At 37.5% G+C, this 21,382-nt stretch overlaps 1 protein-coding gene across 2 annotated transcripts in view; it reads left to right on the top strand.

The window, feature by feature from the left end:
* The window catches only part of kirrel1b (kirre like nephrin family adhesion molecule 1b), a 99,564-nt gene extending 92,022 nt beyond the window's left edge, over positions 1–7,542 (top strand). For both annotated transcript variants that reach the window (XM_008433976.3, XM_008433977.3), the window contains exon 15: positions 446–7,542. In XM_008433976.3, the coding sequence (XP_008432198.1) occupies positions 446–1,060 (615 nt within the window). In that variant the 3' untranslated portion in view covers positions 1,061–7,542. The remainder of the gene's footprint in view (positions 1–445) is intronic.
* The last annotated feature ends 13,840 nt before the right edge of the window (positions 7,543–21,382 follow it).

The following is a 21,382-nucleotide window of genomic DNA, read 5'->3' as shown; positions in this document are numbered from 1 at the left end:
ACCAGGACATTCTCCAGAAACGGCAAAATAAAGATTATGACATAAAACTGTATCTAGAGAGTTTGTGTCTGTATGACATTCTACAAACAGTTACTTCTATAAAATTACATGAAAACATTAAAAATTATGTTTTTAATGTTTCAGTGTGAGATTCATTAAAACATTCAAACAAACATACTAATTTTTTCTCGATTCATTTGATTGATGTTCAGCAAAAGCCTATTAATCAGACATCAACTGGAATCAGATATACTGAAGGAGGAGAACAACTAAAATGTACAGGGGAAGTCAAATAAACTATTTTTATAGCTCAACAAGGCAGTTCAAAGAGCTTTACACCATAAAAACATCATGCAGCCACCAACAAACTGAATAGATTTGCTTTTTCCAGATGTCTGAAACTTTTCTGTTTCTTACGACTGATGTTTTTTTGTTTTTTTTCTAGGATCCAACTAACGGCTACTACAACGTCCGAGCCACCACCCACGACGAGGCGCGACCCCAGTCCCGTGTCGTCCACTACCAGGGAGAGTTTCGTCCCCCAAACCCAAACACCGGGCCAGGCGGAGCCACATCCGGCGGACCTTCAGCTGCGGTCAGCGGTGCGGTTCCTCCCAGCGCGGTGCCAGGCTCCAGGGCAGGCTGCTACGACCCTCGCCCGCCCTCCAGGATGTCCCACGCTACCTACGCCCAATTCAACACCTTCTCTAGGGTGGCACAGAGGCAGGAAGCTCCTCCAAATCCTGCTCTCCCGTCACCCGGAGATTACCCCGGAGGAGACTGTGGCCTGCTGGACAGCTCCACCCAACTGCCATACGACAGCTACGGATATCCCTCCCAGTATCCCAGCTACCGCATGGGCTTCGCTCCCACCATAGAGGAAGGGCCGGCCTATGAGATGTACCCGACGGGACAGGGGACCGGGTCGGGCCCGGGAACGGGACAGCAAAGTCCTGAAACAGGGTTGGCAAAGTACGGGAGCTCCACCCGCTTCTCGTACTCGTCCCCTCCGTCTGACTATTCTCACAGACACACGCAGCGAATGCAGACTCACGTGTGAGGAAACTTTCCTGGATTTGCTTTCGGCATCAGCAGTGTTTTCACATCCCGTGTAAATCCTCCCGTTCTGTGCGTGGATCTTCAACAATCCGTTCTCCATTGCAATCACCGCATGGAAAATCTTTTTTTTCTTTTCAACAACAGTGTGACACCCCAACATTTAGGAAAGAAGCAATACATGCAGAGTGATCTTCACCCTGATCCACGCAGGCCTCCTGTCTGCTGCGGTTACCCATCAACAAAAGCAAAAGCGAGATTCACAATCAGGAGATGAAAAGAAGAACAAGAAGAGCACTTTGCCAACTTGGACCACCTCTCCTCACACCCTCCTGTCTCTGTAAATAATGTGAAACTTGGGCCATTTTAAAGTTATATTTCTTGTATAAATATATAAACAGCAAACCTCTCAGCAAGCCACACTTTTTGCATTTTCTGACTTGCATTGCTGAACACAAATCCAGACATACAACCACATTTCTTTTAAAAAAAAAAATGCATCAAAGGGGCAGCTTGGACTATGAATATAGCTGGCACTTTTCATTAAAACTTGCTTAATGGCTTTTTTTTCTTACATGATCTACCTTGATTTGAGTGGGACAGCTCGTCTGGAGTGATCAGATTGCCAGTTCCTATGTGCCAACACACACAAAAAGAATTAAATGGTGTCTTTTCTTTTTCAAAGCGTGGACAGTGAGGTGCTCCGGGTGACAGGATACTGTACAAGACAAACGGAGCAGTAGCAAGCGTCTCTTTGCTCCTTCTCCTCCTCGTATTGTGTTTCTGTCATCATCACCCATTTCTATACCTAATATTTCACCTAAAGTCGATGCTATAGATAGTGTTTGTGAAACAAGGTGTGGTGGGAGCGCCTTTTCATTCTATACATTTCTGCAATTTGTGCAAAAAGATACCTCCCCTATCTTCAAGTGTTCAAAAAATATATATTTGTTTCTCTCACTTGCACAGTAGAATAGATTTTTTTCCATATTTATACTGAAGCATATAACAGAAAAACAAACAAAAAAAAAAACAACGGCATTCAGAAACATTTTATATTTAATATTTTTATAAGGAGTTGTGGACCAAAGGTTCAGCATTTTGGGCGACGCTCACTTTTTAACGAGTAACGCGGCGTTACGGTCGGAAACGGTCCGAGTTCCTTTAAAATGAAACGGTTTTTAATGTTGTAGGCTTAACGTAGAAAACTTAAAGAGCTTCACCTCGAAATGACAAGTATCCAGCCGATTCCTGCTACGGATATATTTGTTTGGCGTGAAACTCTTTCTTTGACTTCCTGTCTTCTGACTGGACTGCCTTTTTTCTAAAGCTGGTGACGACATTCAAAACGACGGGCTTGGAGCGAGCAGCTGCTCGGTTGGAGCGAGAAGGTTTAAATGTAGTCTAACATATCAAAGTGAGGTAGAGAGGGTTCTATCTAGCTCATATGGTACTTTGTACTATTTGTAAGTATGCTGATTTTTTTTCTCTGCAACAGAAACTCTGCTGGTGTCTTATGTCTAAGATTTTTCATCGTGTCATGTCAGGTCTTGGTGTGCAGATCTGGCCTTCAAAGCAGAACTTGGTACTCGAAACTTGAAACTCTGAGGGGATAAATCATGCAAGTTCCTCTCCCTCCTCTAAGTTGTGCTCAGTGATGTTGTTAAACTGTGGAGAAAACTGTTCTGCTTAAACATACAGCGCCCTCTACAGTCAAAAGAACCCCTTGTAAAGATATGTAAAAAGCCTAATTATAAAGGCATATTTTAATTGTTGTGGCATAATCTCAGTTTGAAAATGTTTTAAAAATCCATTTATTAATTTGAGTACATTTGTTTCCTGAGAGAAAAATATCCAGCACTGATAAATAATTTACTGAGGGAATCATCTGGATTCCCTTTGCTCCACTTGGTGAGTCATGTCTGATATTTGTCCATGTTCTTTTGATCATTATTCTGCTAAAAGACCCAATGATGATCTATGTTCCATTTTTCTGGCAGAGCAAATCAGATATTAATTCAGAATATCCTGGAATCTCAAAGAATTCATAATGCCATGCACTTTAAAATCAACCTTTCGACAGTGAACATTCCCCCAGCATCACAGTGGGAGGAAGTTGTTTTCTGCACATTTGTCTTTCCTTTCACATGAGAACCCTGCAAACTGGTTGCCAAAATGTCCAAAGCGTTTAGCAAACTCTGCATTTTGACATTTGTGATGGTAGGACAGAAACAAACATGTTTTCCTGCATGTCTCCAAAACAACAAAATGCCAGTTAGGTTTCCTTCATTGTGGAGATTTCTTAATTTATTTTACCTCCCTTACCATCGTTGTACATGTTAACAAGATAATCTTGGATGCTTATGCAGCATTGTTTGGTCTGAAGGTTTAGTCCTTTTTTCAGGAGTGTTTACATGTGATGTCACTATTATAATAAAAAGGTTATGGATAAATACTTCGATAATCCCAGACGCCATAAAAAATTTCCAGTTTTAGTTTTCAGGAAAAAGGTGAAAACAATGATTTTAAAATAAATTATTATTCCTCAGTGTGAGATTATTTTTCTCTGCTTAAATGTACTTAAATTAAGTTTTTCACATGACCCCCATTTCTTAGCCAAAATCTCTGGATTGTAATTTTCTTACACCTCAGTGAGGTGTCGGTGTCGACTCAAACGGATCAATGTATTTCTTATTATAGTTTCTAATATCAGCTATTAAACCCCTCAGGTTTAATACTAGAGCATTTAAGCTTTTTGTATACTAAGTAAATGAAAAACGGATTGATTTTTTATTTATTTATTTTATCCAAAAAGCCCCCTGTCCCCCAGTGGATTGAAGTTATTTATGTTTGCACTCGGAGCTTAATGAGATTCGACTAAACTGCTCTCTTCATCATCATACCAACTCAAAACGTCACATTTTATGGCGACAAGAATTTGTTTAGTGGAATACAAGAAAAGTGCGTCAATAATCACGATCCCAATGTTATAAGCTTCCACCACATTAAGTTTGCTTTTTTTCTGGACGAACATGAAAGACAATAAACCTTTCTACTGCACCCATCAGGAATAGATTCTATCTTTAATTTAATACCTTTCCAAAAGTTCCCATCCTGCAAGCTTCACTGAGCAGGTAAATTTAAAAGGTGCAGAAAGCAATAAGGAGTCACTCACTTGTATCTGTATTCTACATTTTGGAGCAGTTAAAAATGATTGTGCATTAAATAAGACCCCTGGCTGCAGAGGCTATCAGCCACTCCAGAAGTAATCATTGACTGTTTATATTTATCAGTCGCTCCATCAACCCTTCATGGTATATTATGGTAATTGTCTGCAGAGGGGCTATAAAAATGTGTTTATAGCTCTTGTTTTCTATAAAGGCAGAGAAAGAAAACCTCAGCCACGCTGGTTTGTATCTCGGAGGCAACCTCGCAGCTCCAAGGTCACGATGTAAACCATGTCAGCCGGGGAAGGGCGGCAGGTGGAGCTGCGTTTTAAATTTTAAACCGTTATCACCCCCCGTGGAACTGCGCACTGTAATCTATTTACAGCCGTTTTACAGAGTTGTAGCTGAGCAGTATTTTGCATCTGACTTGCAATCTTGTTACAACCTTGTGGAAGGATGAGTGGATTTGACGGAGAAGATGCTGAGGCTGTTGCACGCATAGCCAATCCATGCAGGTACTTGGGTGTTACCTGTGGTGACATTACAGTCTGTTGACATTACAGTTCATATAAAATGTTAAACACACACGGCCGATGCTGAGGTACAGCAGTGGAAAAATAACTACAGGTTCGTCTTAATACATGAAAACAGCATCAAACCGTAGCTGAATTTGAAGGAAACATGGACACTTTTACCTCATTAGGTTGTTTTTCCGTGTCTTTTTCTTATCCTCCGTGTGTTTTTCTCTGTGCAGTGTGTGCTGATGGTTTCTTTCAAACTTGCTGCCATGTGTCAAATGAAAAGCCATCTGCCAGCTTCCAAATGACAAAGACAAAACAGAGAATGAAATCACCTGAATATCGCAAACCTTTCTCTCGTTGCTTTCTTCCAGATTTCCATCATTTAGTCCCACCATCACACAGTACAGTGTAGGTATGTCTTTCTGGCTTGCTTCTATTTCTGGTGTCTCTTTTATAGAATATATAAATATTCATGAGTTCATCATATCCGCTTCAACGTTTTCTGATTTATTTTTATTTTAACCAAATAAGTATAAGTATTTTGTATTTACTTTGTGGTACATCACCAGTTGAAGGAAGGACCGGTCCAAAGTGTCTTTCACATTATAAAACACATTCTTTGTTGGTTCTGATCTAATTAATCAACTCATTTAAAAAAAAAAGTTGGGTATTGAACATCTGTGGCCTAAAGAACTTGTCAGTCATGCTAGAAATAGCCTGAAGTGGGTCTCAACTAGGCCAACCCAGACCAGGACCGGGCCAGACCCATGCTGGGCTGGACTGGGCTGGACCGGCCCAGACTGTCTGCAGAGCCTTGACATCCAGTTTTACTGTGTGAACCTTTCAGTGAGTGCCAAAAAAACCCATCAACTGAGCAGACATGCAAATGCAGCAGCAGTTTGTGTTTATTCTGACTCTGTGTCTTTATGTGTGGGTGGATTCAGATTCGTGTTTACGATGTCCAACTTAAAGATGTGTGTGTGCGTGTGTGTGTGTGTGGGCAGTATGCAACCCAACTCACTAGAAACATGTTTGGACCAGTGGAGAGAAGAAATGATGGTTTGACTGATAATTTCATATGTTGGCCAGTCACTCCTGCGGGTATGAAGGAAACCTTTCCTGACCACAGCGATAAAAACCCTGAAAATGCAGATTTTCCTCCTAAGTGTAATTTTTAACAGCTCAAATGTTGTTTGAGTGAAATATTGTTGCTTTAAGTACAGTTTTTGTTCAATATTTCATCATGATAAACCTTGTTTTTAACAGAAGAAGCCAGTATGATTTGGCTCTTTTCCTTGCCCTGCAGCTTTAATCATATATTTTTTTATTTATATTCAAATGTGAGACAAAACTGATACCTACAGCTAACAACTATCGCTGTTTGGTTGTGATGCAGATAACAAGAAGAAAACAAAACAAACATGTTGAGGTGAAGAGAAGTTTAACCAGATGGGTTAAAACGTTGATATATTTTGATGCTTTATAAAAAGGTTAAAATTTGATATTTTATCAGCCTTTTTGTGTAATAAAAACAGCTAAGTTCTGTATTTTTAAAAGGAAATTATTATTTTACAACAGCAACCAAATCTAAACCTTTGAAAGCATTGTGTAGAAAACCATTACAAAGATTAAACTGTAAATCTGATCTTGCAAATAAGTAAATAGCAAACTAGGTTTTTTTTAAATGGGGACATTTTAAAAAATGACCACAATAAGTGAAAATGATACATTTACTTATTTTAGTTTTTTGTGCAAGGTTGTTCTTTCATGTGTTAAATCTGAAAGCAACATTAATCAATACAGACGTTTAGAACACACACATGTACCGCTGCTCCAGACTTGACATAAATGCTATGCAAATGCATTATTTACTAATAAAAATGCTAAATAAAGTCACGCTGTACTGTGTTATCTGCGCTGACTCACATCGGCATGTCTACTGCTTGAAGTGGCTGGCAGAGGAGGATAGCTGGACTTTATTTCTGATTAGTTCAGTTAAATAAACCACATGTTGGCTCTCATTTCTCTGCATAGAGAATTGAACCTTCATCCCAAGATGGTCAGGCAGATTTTAGTTAACAGTTAGCACTAGTTAACACTCAAACCGTATTTCGTCTTGACCAAATATTTAGATGTTTGCTGAATTATCAGATTAATTTAGAGATCTATGTCGCACTTTTCAAATTAATAGAATTTTTTCCTCTCATTTTAATTTTAGGAAAAGAGCCAAATCATAATATTGATTTCTTAGAGAAAAAAAAAATCATGATTAGTTTTAAAAGTCCTGCTGGTTGTCAGTCAAACCCTAGTTGAATGGTGGACAGACGTTGAACGAGGAACCGCTTGGCCTTTGATGACATGAGAGGAGTCAGAACAGAAAGCTTGTTGCTCTTCTGGCTGCAGAGCCTGTCTGCTCTCTGCATGAGGGAACAAGATGATGTTCTGCTTGACGCTGTCTGATTATCACTACAGTGAGAAAGAATCCATGTTGCACTTAAAACCGCGTGAAGTGGAGACGGAGATAGTTACGAGGCAGATAATGAGTGAGTTCAATCAACCCTATATAATCTTCATTCTCCAGTTCTTGATTTGTATCCCTATATATTGTTCACGTGTATTAAGTTTTGTTCGGTACTAGTATATTGTTTTTGTTCAGAAAAAAATGTGTGAAAACAAACTTACAAGATACTGAAATATTGTTTTTTCTTTCACGTTTCCTGTCATGTTTTTGTTCAAATTCAATGTAATTATTTTTTCACAATATAAAGAAAATAAAAGATGACACAGTTTCATAAGAAGTTTGCAAAAGTATTTTATTCACTTCGCAATTAATAAACATTATGTGGCTAAATTAGATGACAGAATAAAGAACTGAATTAGTGTTTTTTATTCCTGCAATAAGATGCTGGGAAGTTGTTAGTTTAATCATTTTATCCCAACAAAGACAGAATAGCTAAAGTCACTCAAACACTCCTGTATGGCTGGATTAGTATTTTTTCAAGGTACTGTGAGTTTTTCAACAAAGGTCTTTGAAATTCATGAAATTCTTGAACTTCATTACATCATAGGAACATCTGAAAAAAAGACACAGCAACACTGACGCAGTAAAGTTTGTAGGAAACCAGATTTCTGCCTGCATCAAAACATGTTCGTAATAAAAGTTTCTGTATTTCACATGCAGTTTATTCAGGTCAGACTGACTGACTGCACTCAAACACATTGTTAGGGGTTTGTGGAGTTGAGCAGAAAGAAGGAGAATGTAAAAGTGTGTCTAAGTTTAGCACAGAAGAATTAAGGAGAATAAAAAGCTGCTTCCCTGAATTTCAGCTCAGCGCATAAAGCCACAACAAACACATGCAGAGTTTCTCTTGTTCTTTTCTTTTTTTCCTCCTTTGTCTTGAAGCACTGCTTTCTTTTTCCTCTAATATCAATCTCTCATTTATTTTTCATGAAATATTTTTTCAGATTTTCTCTCCGTCTTCCCGTCTCTTCTTGTTTAGTCACTTTTCAGGGTTTTCCTGAAAACATCGGTTTTTTGCTTCTAGCATCTTCTCATCTCTCTCTTTCACCTCTTCTGCTTCTGCATGTCAGTACAGATTCTCACTTTGCCACATTTTCATGACTCTTTCAAATTTCTGTACAGCTTTTCATCCGTTAGAGGAGCTCTAACCTACTTTTCCTCAACTTCACCCCCACCTTTCTCGTTGTCACTTCTCTGTTCTCACTTTCTTCTCACTCACTTTTCACACATCTCTCTCTCTCTCTCTCTCTCTCTCTCTCTCTCTCTCTCTCTCTCTCTCTCTCTCTCTCTAACCTTTTGTTTTCTTTGTTCATATTTTCTCCTTTGCCTTCTGTTAACTTCTCAAGCTTTCTGTCTTTAATATCATGTCTATTTTTCCATCCATGTTTTTTTTTATTCCTCAACCTTAATTTGTTCCCCTTTCCTCTGATTTTACTTTCTGTTTTAACTTTTTTCTGCTAAACCTCAAACTCCCCGCCCTAATAAATCATTGTTTTGTCGTTGTAGTTTCACTTTTTATCATCAAACATGTTGTCAGATATGTTCTCAGTTGATTATTCAAAGTGCTTAAACAGACGACAGCTGCACTTCTGATTAATGCCGTTTTCACTAACAGCAATAATGTTATTTTTATTATTTAAATTGTACACACTTTTCTTTCAAATTGCATTTTAGTTTATTACAGAGTCCAAAATGCATAAAAAAACAGAGTCAAAAGTTGACAAAATATGACATAAAATAAGATGAAGTAGTAATAGGGAAGTCTCCACAGGCAATGTGAGCTCTTATATAAATTAGTTATGTTTTTATTTATGCAGTGAGGAGGAGGAGGTCAGCAGAAACATTGTCTGAGAGAATTAACTTGGAAACCTAACAAACCGGCAGCCTTCCCAGGGATTTAAAAACATATATGCACTTTGAGATCTCAGTCTGGTTATGTAATTTACAGCCAAATTTATTTTTTTGGCTCTGGAGGCCTTTATTGAATAGGGAAGGGGAAGACATCCAAAAAATGTGTTGGAAAAGGGAAGTGAAGGAACATCCTTCACACATTTTCTACCAACTTAGTCACCCAGAACCCAAAGTTAGTGTTTTAAAGTAGACTTTAAGTATTTTTTGTCTGGTTTCCAGGGCAAATGGCACAGAACTTTTAAAATAAGACAAAATGCTTTATTTCATTATAGTATAGACAAAAATTCTTGGTAAGATTTTGTGGTTTTGCAGTGCAGAATGATGAACAGCCTGTTTGAATTCAATTCTCAGTAAACTGTCTATATACTTCTGATTTTTCTTCATTTTTCTCCTGCTCCTGTTTTTTTTTTTCCATTTTGATGTTGAATGAGAGTTCCTCCAGCCGTTTCCCTGGTCTGAGTATTTTGATCATGAGTGTATTTGCTCCTTTCTTCCTCTCATTCTTGTCATTTCTTCCTCCTCAGTTACCTTCAACTTCTTTCTTTTTCCTCAGGTTTTTCTTTAACCTTTCATTTATAGCCCTCCATAAAAGCTGGTTATCTTCTTCCTTCTCTCCTCATGTTTTTCATTTTGATTTATCTTCCCCCCTCCTTTAGTTTTTTCCCTCCTTTCTCTCCACATCTTTTTGCCTTTCTCTTGTCCCATCTTTTCAATTTATTTCTTTGAATCATAGTCTCATTCACTTTCCTCGGTGTGATCTTTACCCTCTTTTCTTTTTCAATGACAGCAGAGAAAAATCAAGTCAAGAAATTACAGATATGACCGGATAAAAGGACAAGGACAGAAGAAAGGGGCACAACTCCACTTCACTTAGTGTGAACTTCTGATTATCATTTTTCTTTCCTTCCATCCTCGTTGAGGAGTAATATCTGGAATAACCTTCATCGCTGCACTGTGGACCCTCTTCCTCCCCCTCCTCTTCCTCCAACTCTTTTATTTCATCCCCTTGTTCACATTTGAGGCGGCCGTTGGAAGGATTATGGCCCCTCTCATGCCTGGCACGGCTCTCGCTGCTTGAGATATATTATCATATTAGTGGAAAATGATGTAATGCGTTTCAAGACATTTGTCCTTCGCACACCCTCTGTCCCTCCGCAGATGATGTCACAGGCTTTGTCTACAGGCAGAGAAGTTGTCAAGCAGATTGTGTGGGGTATTCCTTCGTTTGCTTGCTGTTGCTGCCACCCTGTGGCTGGAGAGCAGTATGCAGGGAGGAGAGTACGAGGGTCGAATTAGGATGGAGGAAATTATTTATTACTGATCTGGAGGATAATGGGACTCATAACAGACGTCCTTGGTGTGTCGGTGCTGACGGGTTCTGTTTGGTCAGGGACAGATGGAACGAGACAGACACATCGCATATGACTTGATTACAAATGAGGGTTAATTAACTGACTCCGTTGTTTTTATAGAGACAAATAGAAAAACCTTTGCAGAAACTGACTCAAGCAAGCAAATATAAAAAAACGTTCACTGATGAATTTCTAAATTTTTATTTCCAAGTGAAGCCAATCTTTAAATGTTTGTCTTGTCAAGTTGAGTTAAAAATCACACACACACCCATTGCACCTTTTTCAGGAAACAGAAGGTCACATCATCACAGAAACATATTTAATTTTGCATCCTGTCTACTTTGATTCTAAAGGCAAGTCTGATTTAATAAAATCAATCAAACAGTTAGGATATTATCCCCAAATATGCTTTTTATAGAGCAAAGAAAGAACTTGCATGTATAAACAACAAGCTTCTTCATATCATATGCAGCCGTTTTTTCTCTTTGCGGTGGAGGCTGGTTGTTTACAGCACAGGCCATTTCCTGTAAGCTTGAACTTACACATGTCACACCCAAACATCAGCAATAGGGTTACATTTAAAACTTCAACCACGTCTCTGATAAGCAATCATTCCTCAATAGCTGAGAGCCCAGATCCTCTGTTTGAAGCTAATCATGGAACAAGGGATTGGTTTTTACCAGGCCAGCTTAAAAGGGATTTCCTCTGTGGTGTGGTATGTTGAGAAGCTCCAACATCTAAGAAATAGTGCTGCCCTTCTTTGTGTTGAAAGGAGTCAGTGAAAGTGGTGGAACACCACAGACAAAAACCTTTCCTGAACAAACCACATAGATGCACATATATCGCTTCAGCTTTGAATCCGTTGGACTGAGATTTTCTGGAGGCCAGTGGAAAACATCCAAATGTCACGTTCAAGAAACAGATTTGAAATGTTCTGAGTTTTGTGATACGGCGCATCATTCTGCTGAAAGACACTGTTTGGTTATGACCAAAGCTGTTGCTGGACCACAATCAGCAACAGCTCTCAGGAAGGATGTGATCTTTAAATACCGCTCTGTTGTTAATGACAACCAAAGTGCACCAAATAAAGATCAACACCTTTACACCACCTTTAGCAGTCTGATCCGTTTGACACCAGTGACTCATCTGACCCTATGCATGCTGCAGCTGAAATGGCGACTCACTGAACCAGGCAACACTTTTTCAAATTGTTTATGTGCAAATTTGGTGAGCTTGTGCAAACTTTAGCCTCAGGTTTCTGTTTTTAGCCTTGTGGGTTTTTTGTTATTGTTTGACTCTGCAACCCATCTGTGTTAATATTTGATGTTTTGTGCATTTAGTAGATCAGCAGTTTCTAAGATTCGGGCACCAACATGAAGATAAAAAAGTCTCTTAAATCTCATTTTCCCCCTCATCCTGATGCTCAGTTTGAATTTAACAAGTTGTTTTCACCATAGATGCCTCAAGATGACGGAGGCCCAGATGCATCGAGTTGCTGCTTTGAAGTTGGTTGAGTTGCTATTTGTGCTAACAAGCAACTGAACAAGTTTCCCTATCAAAAAAAGTTGACAGTGAGGTGGAGATGCGTGTCCCTGAACCACTGATCACCTGTTCAGTCTGTTCTCTGCCTCACTCCACTAACCGCTGGAAAATCTGAAAACTGTTGTTCTGGGTTATAAATGTGGCATTTTTAGACCAAAGCTTCTATTATATGTCATTAAAGACAAAAGTAACATCACTTCTCTGTTTCATTCTCTGCAGGAAACACTCAAAACCCTCAAACTCTTCAAAAATAAAGAAATCATTTATTTTTTTTAAACTTTAAAATAGATATGTCCTCAAGCACAATAGTTACAAAGCAAAACCTTTTATTTGGTCTGGTTTCTACGGGAAAGTCATTATTATGTGAGCAACTAAAATGAATTTTAAAGAACTCTGGAGATTTAGTTATAGCTCTATTGTTCCTACATTCATCGAAATATAAAAATGCACTTAGTGGTCCTTGACCACACATGAGTGCAAAGATATTTGAATTCTGCATTTATTTAAATATATGTTGCATGTCTATATGTAGTGTTAAAAATGTGAAACGTTTTTATTAGAAAAAAAATTATTCAGTTTACAGATGAGCCCAGACTCTTCGAATACAGTTTGGAACAAATGTCATCTGAAGTTTGGATTAAATGAGACTGCATGGGTTAAGTTTAAGTCGAGTTTTGAGTATATATTTTAGCTCATACTGAGATGAACTGATTGGTCTGAATTGAGTGTAAACTGGTTTCTATATAATTAAACATTAATAAAATCTGTCTGCCTTTATTTACTGTGAACAGCAGCTGTATAAATGAACTAAACTGACTTAGGCAACAATAGATTTTTATTTGTTAACATTTCACTACAGCTTGAGCAGTTCTGGCTTTGAAAAGTTTCTTGGCCCGGCTTTAGGCTTTAACCTGTCAGCCATTGATTTTATTAGTGAATCTTCTCCCACCAGTTTCAGCAGAATTAATTTGAAGCGGCTGATCCTTAGTAAGCTCGGGGTTCAGGGCAGCCCACGAGCGCCAAGGCTTCGGGTCGTCCGTCTGCTTTGCCTGCTTGGTAATTCCACCATGATGTAATCCTAATATTCAATTCATTCTGTGATTAAGTTAAATGAGTTCTTCCTGGAGCCTTAAACCCGCAGGTATGTCACCTTGCTGTGAATTACTAACGGCTGGATGGTGGTGCATGATGCATGCAAAGGATTCTGAAATAAAAATCCGGCAATATCATTTCACTCCATTGACCTTGTTAAACTTTTATGTTCTTCCACCTTCATAATGCATGGGCCCATCACACACATATTTGTCTAGGAATATTTTTTAAATCAACCTGAATGTTCTGGGTGACTTTTAAGAATTCTACATAAGTACAGTTTCCATTTAGAAAATAATTTAAAACATTTATTCTAGTCTGCTGTATTGATAGATATTAGTTTTATGTTCATATCTTTAGTTTAGATCTGTCAGGCAGTCTTTAGGTTGGAAGGTCTCCTTTCCATGACCCTAATCTTTACCTCATTCCACGGATTCAAGTCAAGAGTTTAGCTGGACTCCTTCACAGCATTCATTTTACTTTCAGTCAGAGGAAACATGTTCTTAAATTAAAATACGTCTTTAAAAACAAAGTATGTCAGGAATTTAATAAATATGGGCCTTAACGCTATTCTGTCGTATGCGTCAAAATTAGCAAATGAGGACAGCAGTTTTGTACTATGCAATTAGTTTTCAAATATTTTATGTTACAGCAATATAATTTAAACTAAAAGAAAGAACAAAACTTTTGTTTCAGTCAGTGATTCTGTGTTCTAGATATTGTATTAAACCCTTGAGTTGTAATGTTTAAAATTATTGTCGTGACCTACATGCAGAACCCATCATTCCCAGGATAAGAAATGCAACAGGAATTATGTACAACATAAAGAAGTGTTATATATATATATAAACATTCCCTTCTCACCCTCCGCGGGTGGTCTGTTTCATCCTCTGAGCTCGGGTCCTCTACCAGAGGCCTGGGAGCTTGAGGGTTCTGCGCAGTATCTTGGCTGTGCCTAGAACTGCACATTTCTGGACTGAGATGTCTGATGTTGTTCCTGGGATCTGTTTGAGCCACTGCTCCAGTTTGGGGGTGACTGCCCCGAGGGCCCCGATGACCACAGGCACCACTGTGGTCTTCACCTTCCTATCTATCTATCTATCTATCTATCTATCTATCTATATTTTATTTTATTTATTTTTTTGTTCAGTCCTCAATGCTTCCAACAAAGTCACTCATTATGACCAAATGTCTCCCTGCAGCTGCTTAAATCCCAGCAGAGTGATGAGGAAGATTACTGACAGGTGCGCAGTCTGAAACAGGCCAGAGATCTTCTATTCAGAAAGATGACTCACTCAAAGAAAAGCACATTCACACACAGGATCAAACTCTTTAGCCGATTAGCTTAGATACAAGAAACTAACGTTGTTTCCAGAACTGTTGATCATTTCAGTTGATATTGTTACTTATGATGTGATTTCTTTTCACACCAAAAGTCAGAACTTAAGGTTTATATCACAACTAATTTTAAAAAAACAGTATACATTTTCACTCAAAACTATTTTTAGATATTGGCTATAAAATAATTACTCTCCTGTTAGTCACTGCTGATTCAAGTTATTGTTTTCTATTAGAAATGATGAGAAAGTGCGCCCCCTAGTGTGTGAAATTAAAGTGCAGTAGCAATATATGAAGAAGAAAACTTTTAGGAGACAGAATTTTGTCTCATAATATCAGATGTTCAAACATAAAGATAAGAATAATGACAAAAAAATATTAATTGAATATGTTTGAATAATAAAGAACTTTTTCTTTTTAAAGATTGTCTCATCCAGCCCCAGTAGACATGCAGTTTTCTTTTTTGAAGCTCATCTTTTACGTTGTCAGAGTTTTGAAGGGGAGAGAAAGCAAGAGAGAGAGAAAAGTAGCATTTAACACATTTTAAGGAAGAGGAAATATAAAATTAGATGTGTGATTTCCAAGAAAATGACTCATATTATGAAGACCTAAACATAAACCTCACTGAGAAACCTTCAACTTACCACCAAAAAGATTATCTTCATCAAAGCCTCATAAGGCTTTGATAAAGCCTTATAAATGTCTGAATGTCTGAACATTATAAAGATCAACTCTTGTTTTTACACAGTAATACATTTGATTCATTTGTAACAAAGATTGTTCCAATCCTCCACTCATTTCATGGCTTTAGGTGTTTTTAAATAAAGGAAATATTGACCCTAAAAACACACTCAATCTTGAGCTTTTTCAACATTTTTGTTACTTTTGTTAAAACATGCCTACATCACTTCCTTGTGTTTGTCAGGCTAAAATCTTAATCCGTTTTTAATATTTAAAGTTTTAAATCCCAAATCAAGTTTGTTTAAGCTGGAAATCAAAACTTAATTTCACCAAGTTTCAGCAAGAAATAAAGCGTAATTTATTACCATTTTATACATGATAAAAACCAGAAAACTATATTTTCTTGGCTTTTTAAATGTTTGCCTGTTTGCAGTTAAAATCAGACTTGTCCAGCAGTTGTGCACACAGTGTATCCATTGTTCTAGTGCCTGCTGATGCATATTCAACACATGCCAGTTGCCTAATTTATACCTAATGAAGTTCTTTTGCACACTAACTTCAAATACATTATAAATTCAAATGAACAATCTTAGTTGAAATTAGAATATGTTGAATGGCAAAGCCACTTTGTCTTATTGCAAATAAAACCAGGCAGTAATGTAAGCAGATATACGTGTCTGTCTGTGAGTTTCAAATGGATGCTTTCTGCTGAGAACAATAGCAGTGTTTTCTGGTTACAGAACGAACACAAAACATATTTGTCACATCTTAAAAGGGAAGTGATGGTATATATTTAGCAATGAGGAAGAGAAATGAACAGCCTTTCACATGAAACGATACTTGCAACATGACTTGTGAAACCAACTTTAAGGATTGGTGTGATGAGCCACCTTGTTATTGCAGATCACACTAACTTTGAATTTTGTGCATGACTCATTCTGACACAACTCGATGAGATATAGTTACAAAGCTCTGTTCTATAGTGAAATTATTGCACAGGGCATAGTAATGCATGCTCTTTACAGGAAACATTTCAGCTACATTATGTGGTGCTGGTGGTAAGTATATGCATAGAGCCTCTTCCCCCAAAGCAAGACTGAAAGCTGTACTGGTAAACCTTTCCACAGTGACAGAGAAATTCCACAGACTGATGAAAAATTCAAGTGAAGAAGATGATTCCACTGGAGGAGCTGATGTGGCAAGAAAAGCAGTACCAAAAACTTTGAAAACTACTTCCTGTGTGTCCTATGAGAATAGTAGCATCATGATTGTGTTCACTTAGAAACAAGGTTTTACAAATGTGATCTAGTGATTTTCAAACAACTCGAGGGTCTGTATGGTGGTCTTAATTACTTTATTGACTCTTAAACTGTGTCTGTGGGGGAATTAGCCCCTCACTGACAGGTGTTGTATTTTGTACTTTCTATACTCTAATTTAATTCATAAATTATTTTTTTTGTGGTTAAACTTGATTTATTTAATGAAGATTTTGTTCTGATCAGTCTCTCCTTCTCGTTGAGGTCACCTGATCATGTGTTGCCAAGGCAGCAACCCATGAGCAGCACTGACAATCAGCCTCACTGGGAAGATCCACACTGATTGAGAGGGAGGGGAAATGTTTTGGATTTGGTTTGGGCCCAGATTGTGTTTTAGTTTTTAAGTTGTTAAAGTTAACTATAATTATGCAACAGTTTTTTCTAGAAATGTTGTTGAGGGTTTGTACATTTTCTATCTGGAAATGTAAATGCTGTCTCCACCCCTTAATTAGAACAGATATGAGCTAATGAGTTAAAAGCTGGGTGGTTTACAACAGCCTCTCTCTCTCTTTCTCTTTTGTTTATATATATATATTCGAGTTTTGCAGCTTTTATTTAGGCCTGAAAGGTTTTGCATTCAGCTCCCAAGCCCTACAGTGTCTAATTAAAAGCTCCAAGCATAAAGTGTGATGTTGTCATCCTAACCCCACCTACAAAAGTAATTATGTCTGCAGTGACTCAGTGTCTTAAACATGACCATGTATGTACATATTGGTTGTTCCAGTCGCCTCCTCAAAAGCTAACAGCTGAAAAATTATCTGGCTGCTCCGCTTCAAACCCTGCGAAGGGTAATCACGTAAATTCTTTAAAGGTATTAAACCTCAGCTTTTTAAAACCCTGAGATCAGTAACTGGACCATGACTATATGACAGAAAGACACTTAAATGCAGTGGATACTTCAAGCAATATGAAATACACATCAAATATACTATAGGCTATTTTCTATTTGCTTGTGACTCATCTACAGATCATAGGAAATACAGCAGCTTGTCTTCTCACTTGATAAATATAATCTCACCACATCACACTGGACTTCACACAGACCCTCCAGTTCTTTTCAAGGTCACCAGTTCAGTCACTTAAAAAGTCTTTTCTATCTGTGAAGACAGATTCTATAGGTGGACATTGCCTTTCTTCATGGATCGCACTTGTGGAAGAAGCCACTGTGCTGCAGGTGGTGGTCGCAGAACGAGCTTCATCTTCAGCTGTTTCAATCAGTTTTTTACTTCAAAGTAAATACATTGAAAAGGAAAATGCTGTTGCTAACAGAGCTGCTGATTTATCTGTAATTATTTTCCTATAGAAAAAGCAGATAATTCAGTTTATTACTTCATCCAGAGGGTCTTGGCTCTCCACTGTTGTGAAACTTGCTTCATGGAGGAGTGGATTGTGTTGAGGTTTTAAATTTTACCTACTTTCTAATCTTTTTTCAATGGGTCTCTATGACCAACTTCTATATATACAAACCGAATAATGGAGACAGAATATTTAAAAAATATATTTTATTGTCTCACAGAGGGGTTAGTTAGGTGTCACAGCAGCAAGTTAAGGTCAGTGGGAGAATATGAATATAGAAGTATAATTATACATACATATACTTTTAGTTGAGGAACATATAGAGCAGTGGTCCCCAACCCCCGGTCCACGGACCTGTCCACGGACACCGGTCTGTGGACCAATCAGTACCAGGTTGCGCAAGAAATAATTAAATATTTCCGTTTTATGTATTATATGAGTCTGGAGGATCTTTCATTTTGAAAATCCTTTAACCGGATTCTCTCGGTTACTTGCGCGCCAACATTGAGCCCACAAGCAACAAAATCAGTAAGAAACAGAACAGATGTTTTTGGAAAGTTTCTTTGCAAAGGGGAAAAGGCCCGGAAGGTGAGTCCCACATTACAAGCCGCTCATGCGGCGACCAGCTGCTAATGAGGAAATGAAGCTTCAAGCTGCTTTACCACGTAGAGACCAAACAGGCTGTGGATCTAAGCAACACCTCGGGTGTTATCGTCTCTCATCACTCCCAGATGGAACCGTATCGTTGCAGAGAAACAAGCTCAGGGCACCCATTAGTCATTATCGTGAGTTAAAATTTTCACGAAAGTAAAATGTTCATTTTTGTCACGCATCTGTATCTTATTTTGAAGGGATATGTTACCATAGCGACCAGAGTCAGAGAGCGTTTGGGCAGTGGTCGAGAGGAGATGAGTAGAGCTTGTGAGTCTTAAGTCTGGTTTAGATGGCAAGATTTAAGAATTGTTGGCCGATTCTCCAAATCTCTGTGACCACAGAGCTGATAAAAGTCCAACAAGTGGGATTGGTTCGTGTGTTTCCAAGTCTTGACCTGTCCGCGGTATTAAAAAGGTTGAGGACCACTGATGTAGAGCATAAGAAAAGTAACACAGTTTAACACTGAAAACCTAACCAGAGAAAGGAAATGCACTGTAATATATAAGAATTTATATGTTAAGGTATATATGCATTATATGTTGTTTACAGAGTGCCTGTCAGTATAACCACAGGTTCACTGCAAATGACCATCATGCAGGTGGCTGAGAATACATCAGATGTAATGGTTAACAAGGAATATACAGAATCGCTGTTTCTTGACTTTCAAAAAATCAGTTAATGGACAATATGTTGCTGATAAAGAAGTATTAAAGATATGAAATTAAATAATTAGTGCAATGCACAAAAGAAAGTCATCCTTATACATCAGTATGTACAGATGAGTGATGTTTACTCTGAATTTTTAAAGGTGTACCACACAGTTCAGTGCTAGGGCCTAAACATAAATGTCATAATCTCACTATATCAGTTCTGCACTTCACACATCCTTTATCTGTGAATACACACATAGCCTGGTTGGTCATTGCCTCTAATCTTGGTGGATCCCATAGAAAGTCCCACTGTGCTGTAGGTGGTGTTTGGGGAACAACCTTCATCTTCAGCTGTTTCCTTCCATGTTTCAGTTTGATCTTTTCTCTGGAAAACAAACATAATCAGTGAATAAAATATTGGAAAACAGTCATGAAAAATGTTTTTTTCAGTGTGAATTTAAACAAAACATCATGTCCCTTAACCTTTTACATACATCATTATCTGCTACTGGACCAGAGCAGCTGAACAGATGTGGCTTGTGCTACAGTAACAAATAGTATGAAAAAGATGCAAAGTTTAATGAAAAAAAATCAGGGATCAAAGTTTGTTACTGCACTGACTAATTCATTTGCAGTTTTTCACATTGGAACACACTTTTGACTCCACAACTTTTACATTTCTTATTCCAGTTGGGGTTTTTTGTTGTTGTTTTTTTGTCTAATCAAAGTAAAAGAGTGAACAATTCCAATCATCCTGGGTCAGCGTTCTCCATGTTTAGATGGTCGTCATCCTAATTTAACCTGCTGATCTTTAGGGTAAAGGATTGCAGCCTTTTGGAGAACTTGGTGACAGACAAAAAAAGATTTTAAACGATTTTAATAAGATACTAAAAAATATTCTGTTCCATGAGAATCAGAAACCTTTAATTTAGGAAAAGGTTCAATAGCAACAATGAGGCATTTACCAGAAGCTACAGAAACAAATATTAGTTTAAAACATGTAACTAATTTGAACTTAGAATTAAAAGATAACTACACAGTTGACTCAAGCTTTAAATTACAAAATCTTTTTCTGACATTTTCAAATTCCTTTACCAAATATCGGCTGATAAATTATTAAACTATATATTTTAAGTATAGAAGGGAGCAATACCATCACATACCTCAGGAAGAGCATATATCGTGTTGTCAAAGTTGTCATTGTTACCTGCTGGTTAGATATGAAGAAATACTCAGAGGTTTGCTTTGAATATTGATATTTTATTTTGCTCTAATTACCTGTACTGACTACTATTTTGGTCTATTACATAACTTGAATTGTGCCTACAATATGTCCAAATTCAGCTTTTATATCCTCATCCTCAGAATAGATATTGTAACATTATAAGTTTAGTTTTAAAAAATCAATAATTACATCATAAGGGGTATTCTAAAAATGATCAATTAAATAGTTATTCTATAACCCTGCTGTTGTAAATAAAATCACTAGTAAATATTGTTGACATTAAAGTAAATCCACATATAAATTTACAGCACCTTGCTATGCTATACATTTTGCCACATAACCAAAGTCCTCAATGTATCTTAGTGACATTTTGTCAGAATTAAAATCACAAAATAATACTTAACAGTGCAATTAAAGGAAAATGACATGCAGTTTTTTTATATATATTTTTCTGAAAGATAAAAATCTCAAAAGTGTACCAAGTATTTGTTTTTAGGTTAAACATATGTTGGGATATTAATTTTCTAGTATCCACAGATTCTCAATTGGATTAAGGTTTAAATTTTGACTAGGACACTCTAAAGCATGAATTAAGTTTAAAATGAACCATTTGATGTATCTCTATGTTTAGGGTTGTTTTCCTGCAGGAAGGTGAAGCTCCTCTTGAACCAAATGGAAGTAATTATAAAAGGCCTACACTTGAATAGTGCTTTATCAAGTCAGAGGACTCCAAAGCACTTCACATTACATTAACCAATAAACCTTCTGATGGTGGTAAGATACATTGTAGCCACTATGTGACAGAAATGGGCAAAGTAGAAGAAGTGCCTTGCCCAAGCACACAAGGACTGAGACAGAAGGACCAGATGTTTGAACTGGCAACCCACTGGTTACAGGAAGAGCTATGTACTACATCCTGAACTACTGTCAGCCTAAGTCATTTTTTTAAATAATCATTTTATAATTGCTACTCCTTCTTAAAGCCCATGTCTATTACCAATCCACAGTTGTGATGTAAACAGAAATAACATTTCCTTATTCTTTCGAATCTTGACTCTCT

This window comes from Poecilia reticulata, chromosome 17 (assembly GCF_904066995.2).
Source record: "Poecilia reticulata chromosome 17, P_reticulata-male-v2, whole genome shotgun sequence".
NCBI lineage: Eukaryota > Metazoa > Chordata > Actinopteri > Cyprinodontiformes > Poeciliidae > Poecilia > Poecilia reticulata.
Note: the sequence above shows the minus strand (reverse complement) of the source record. Positions and strands in the feature narration are given on the sequence as shown.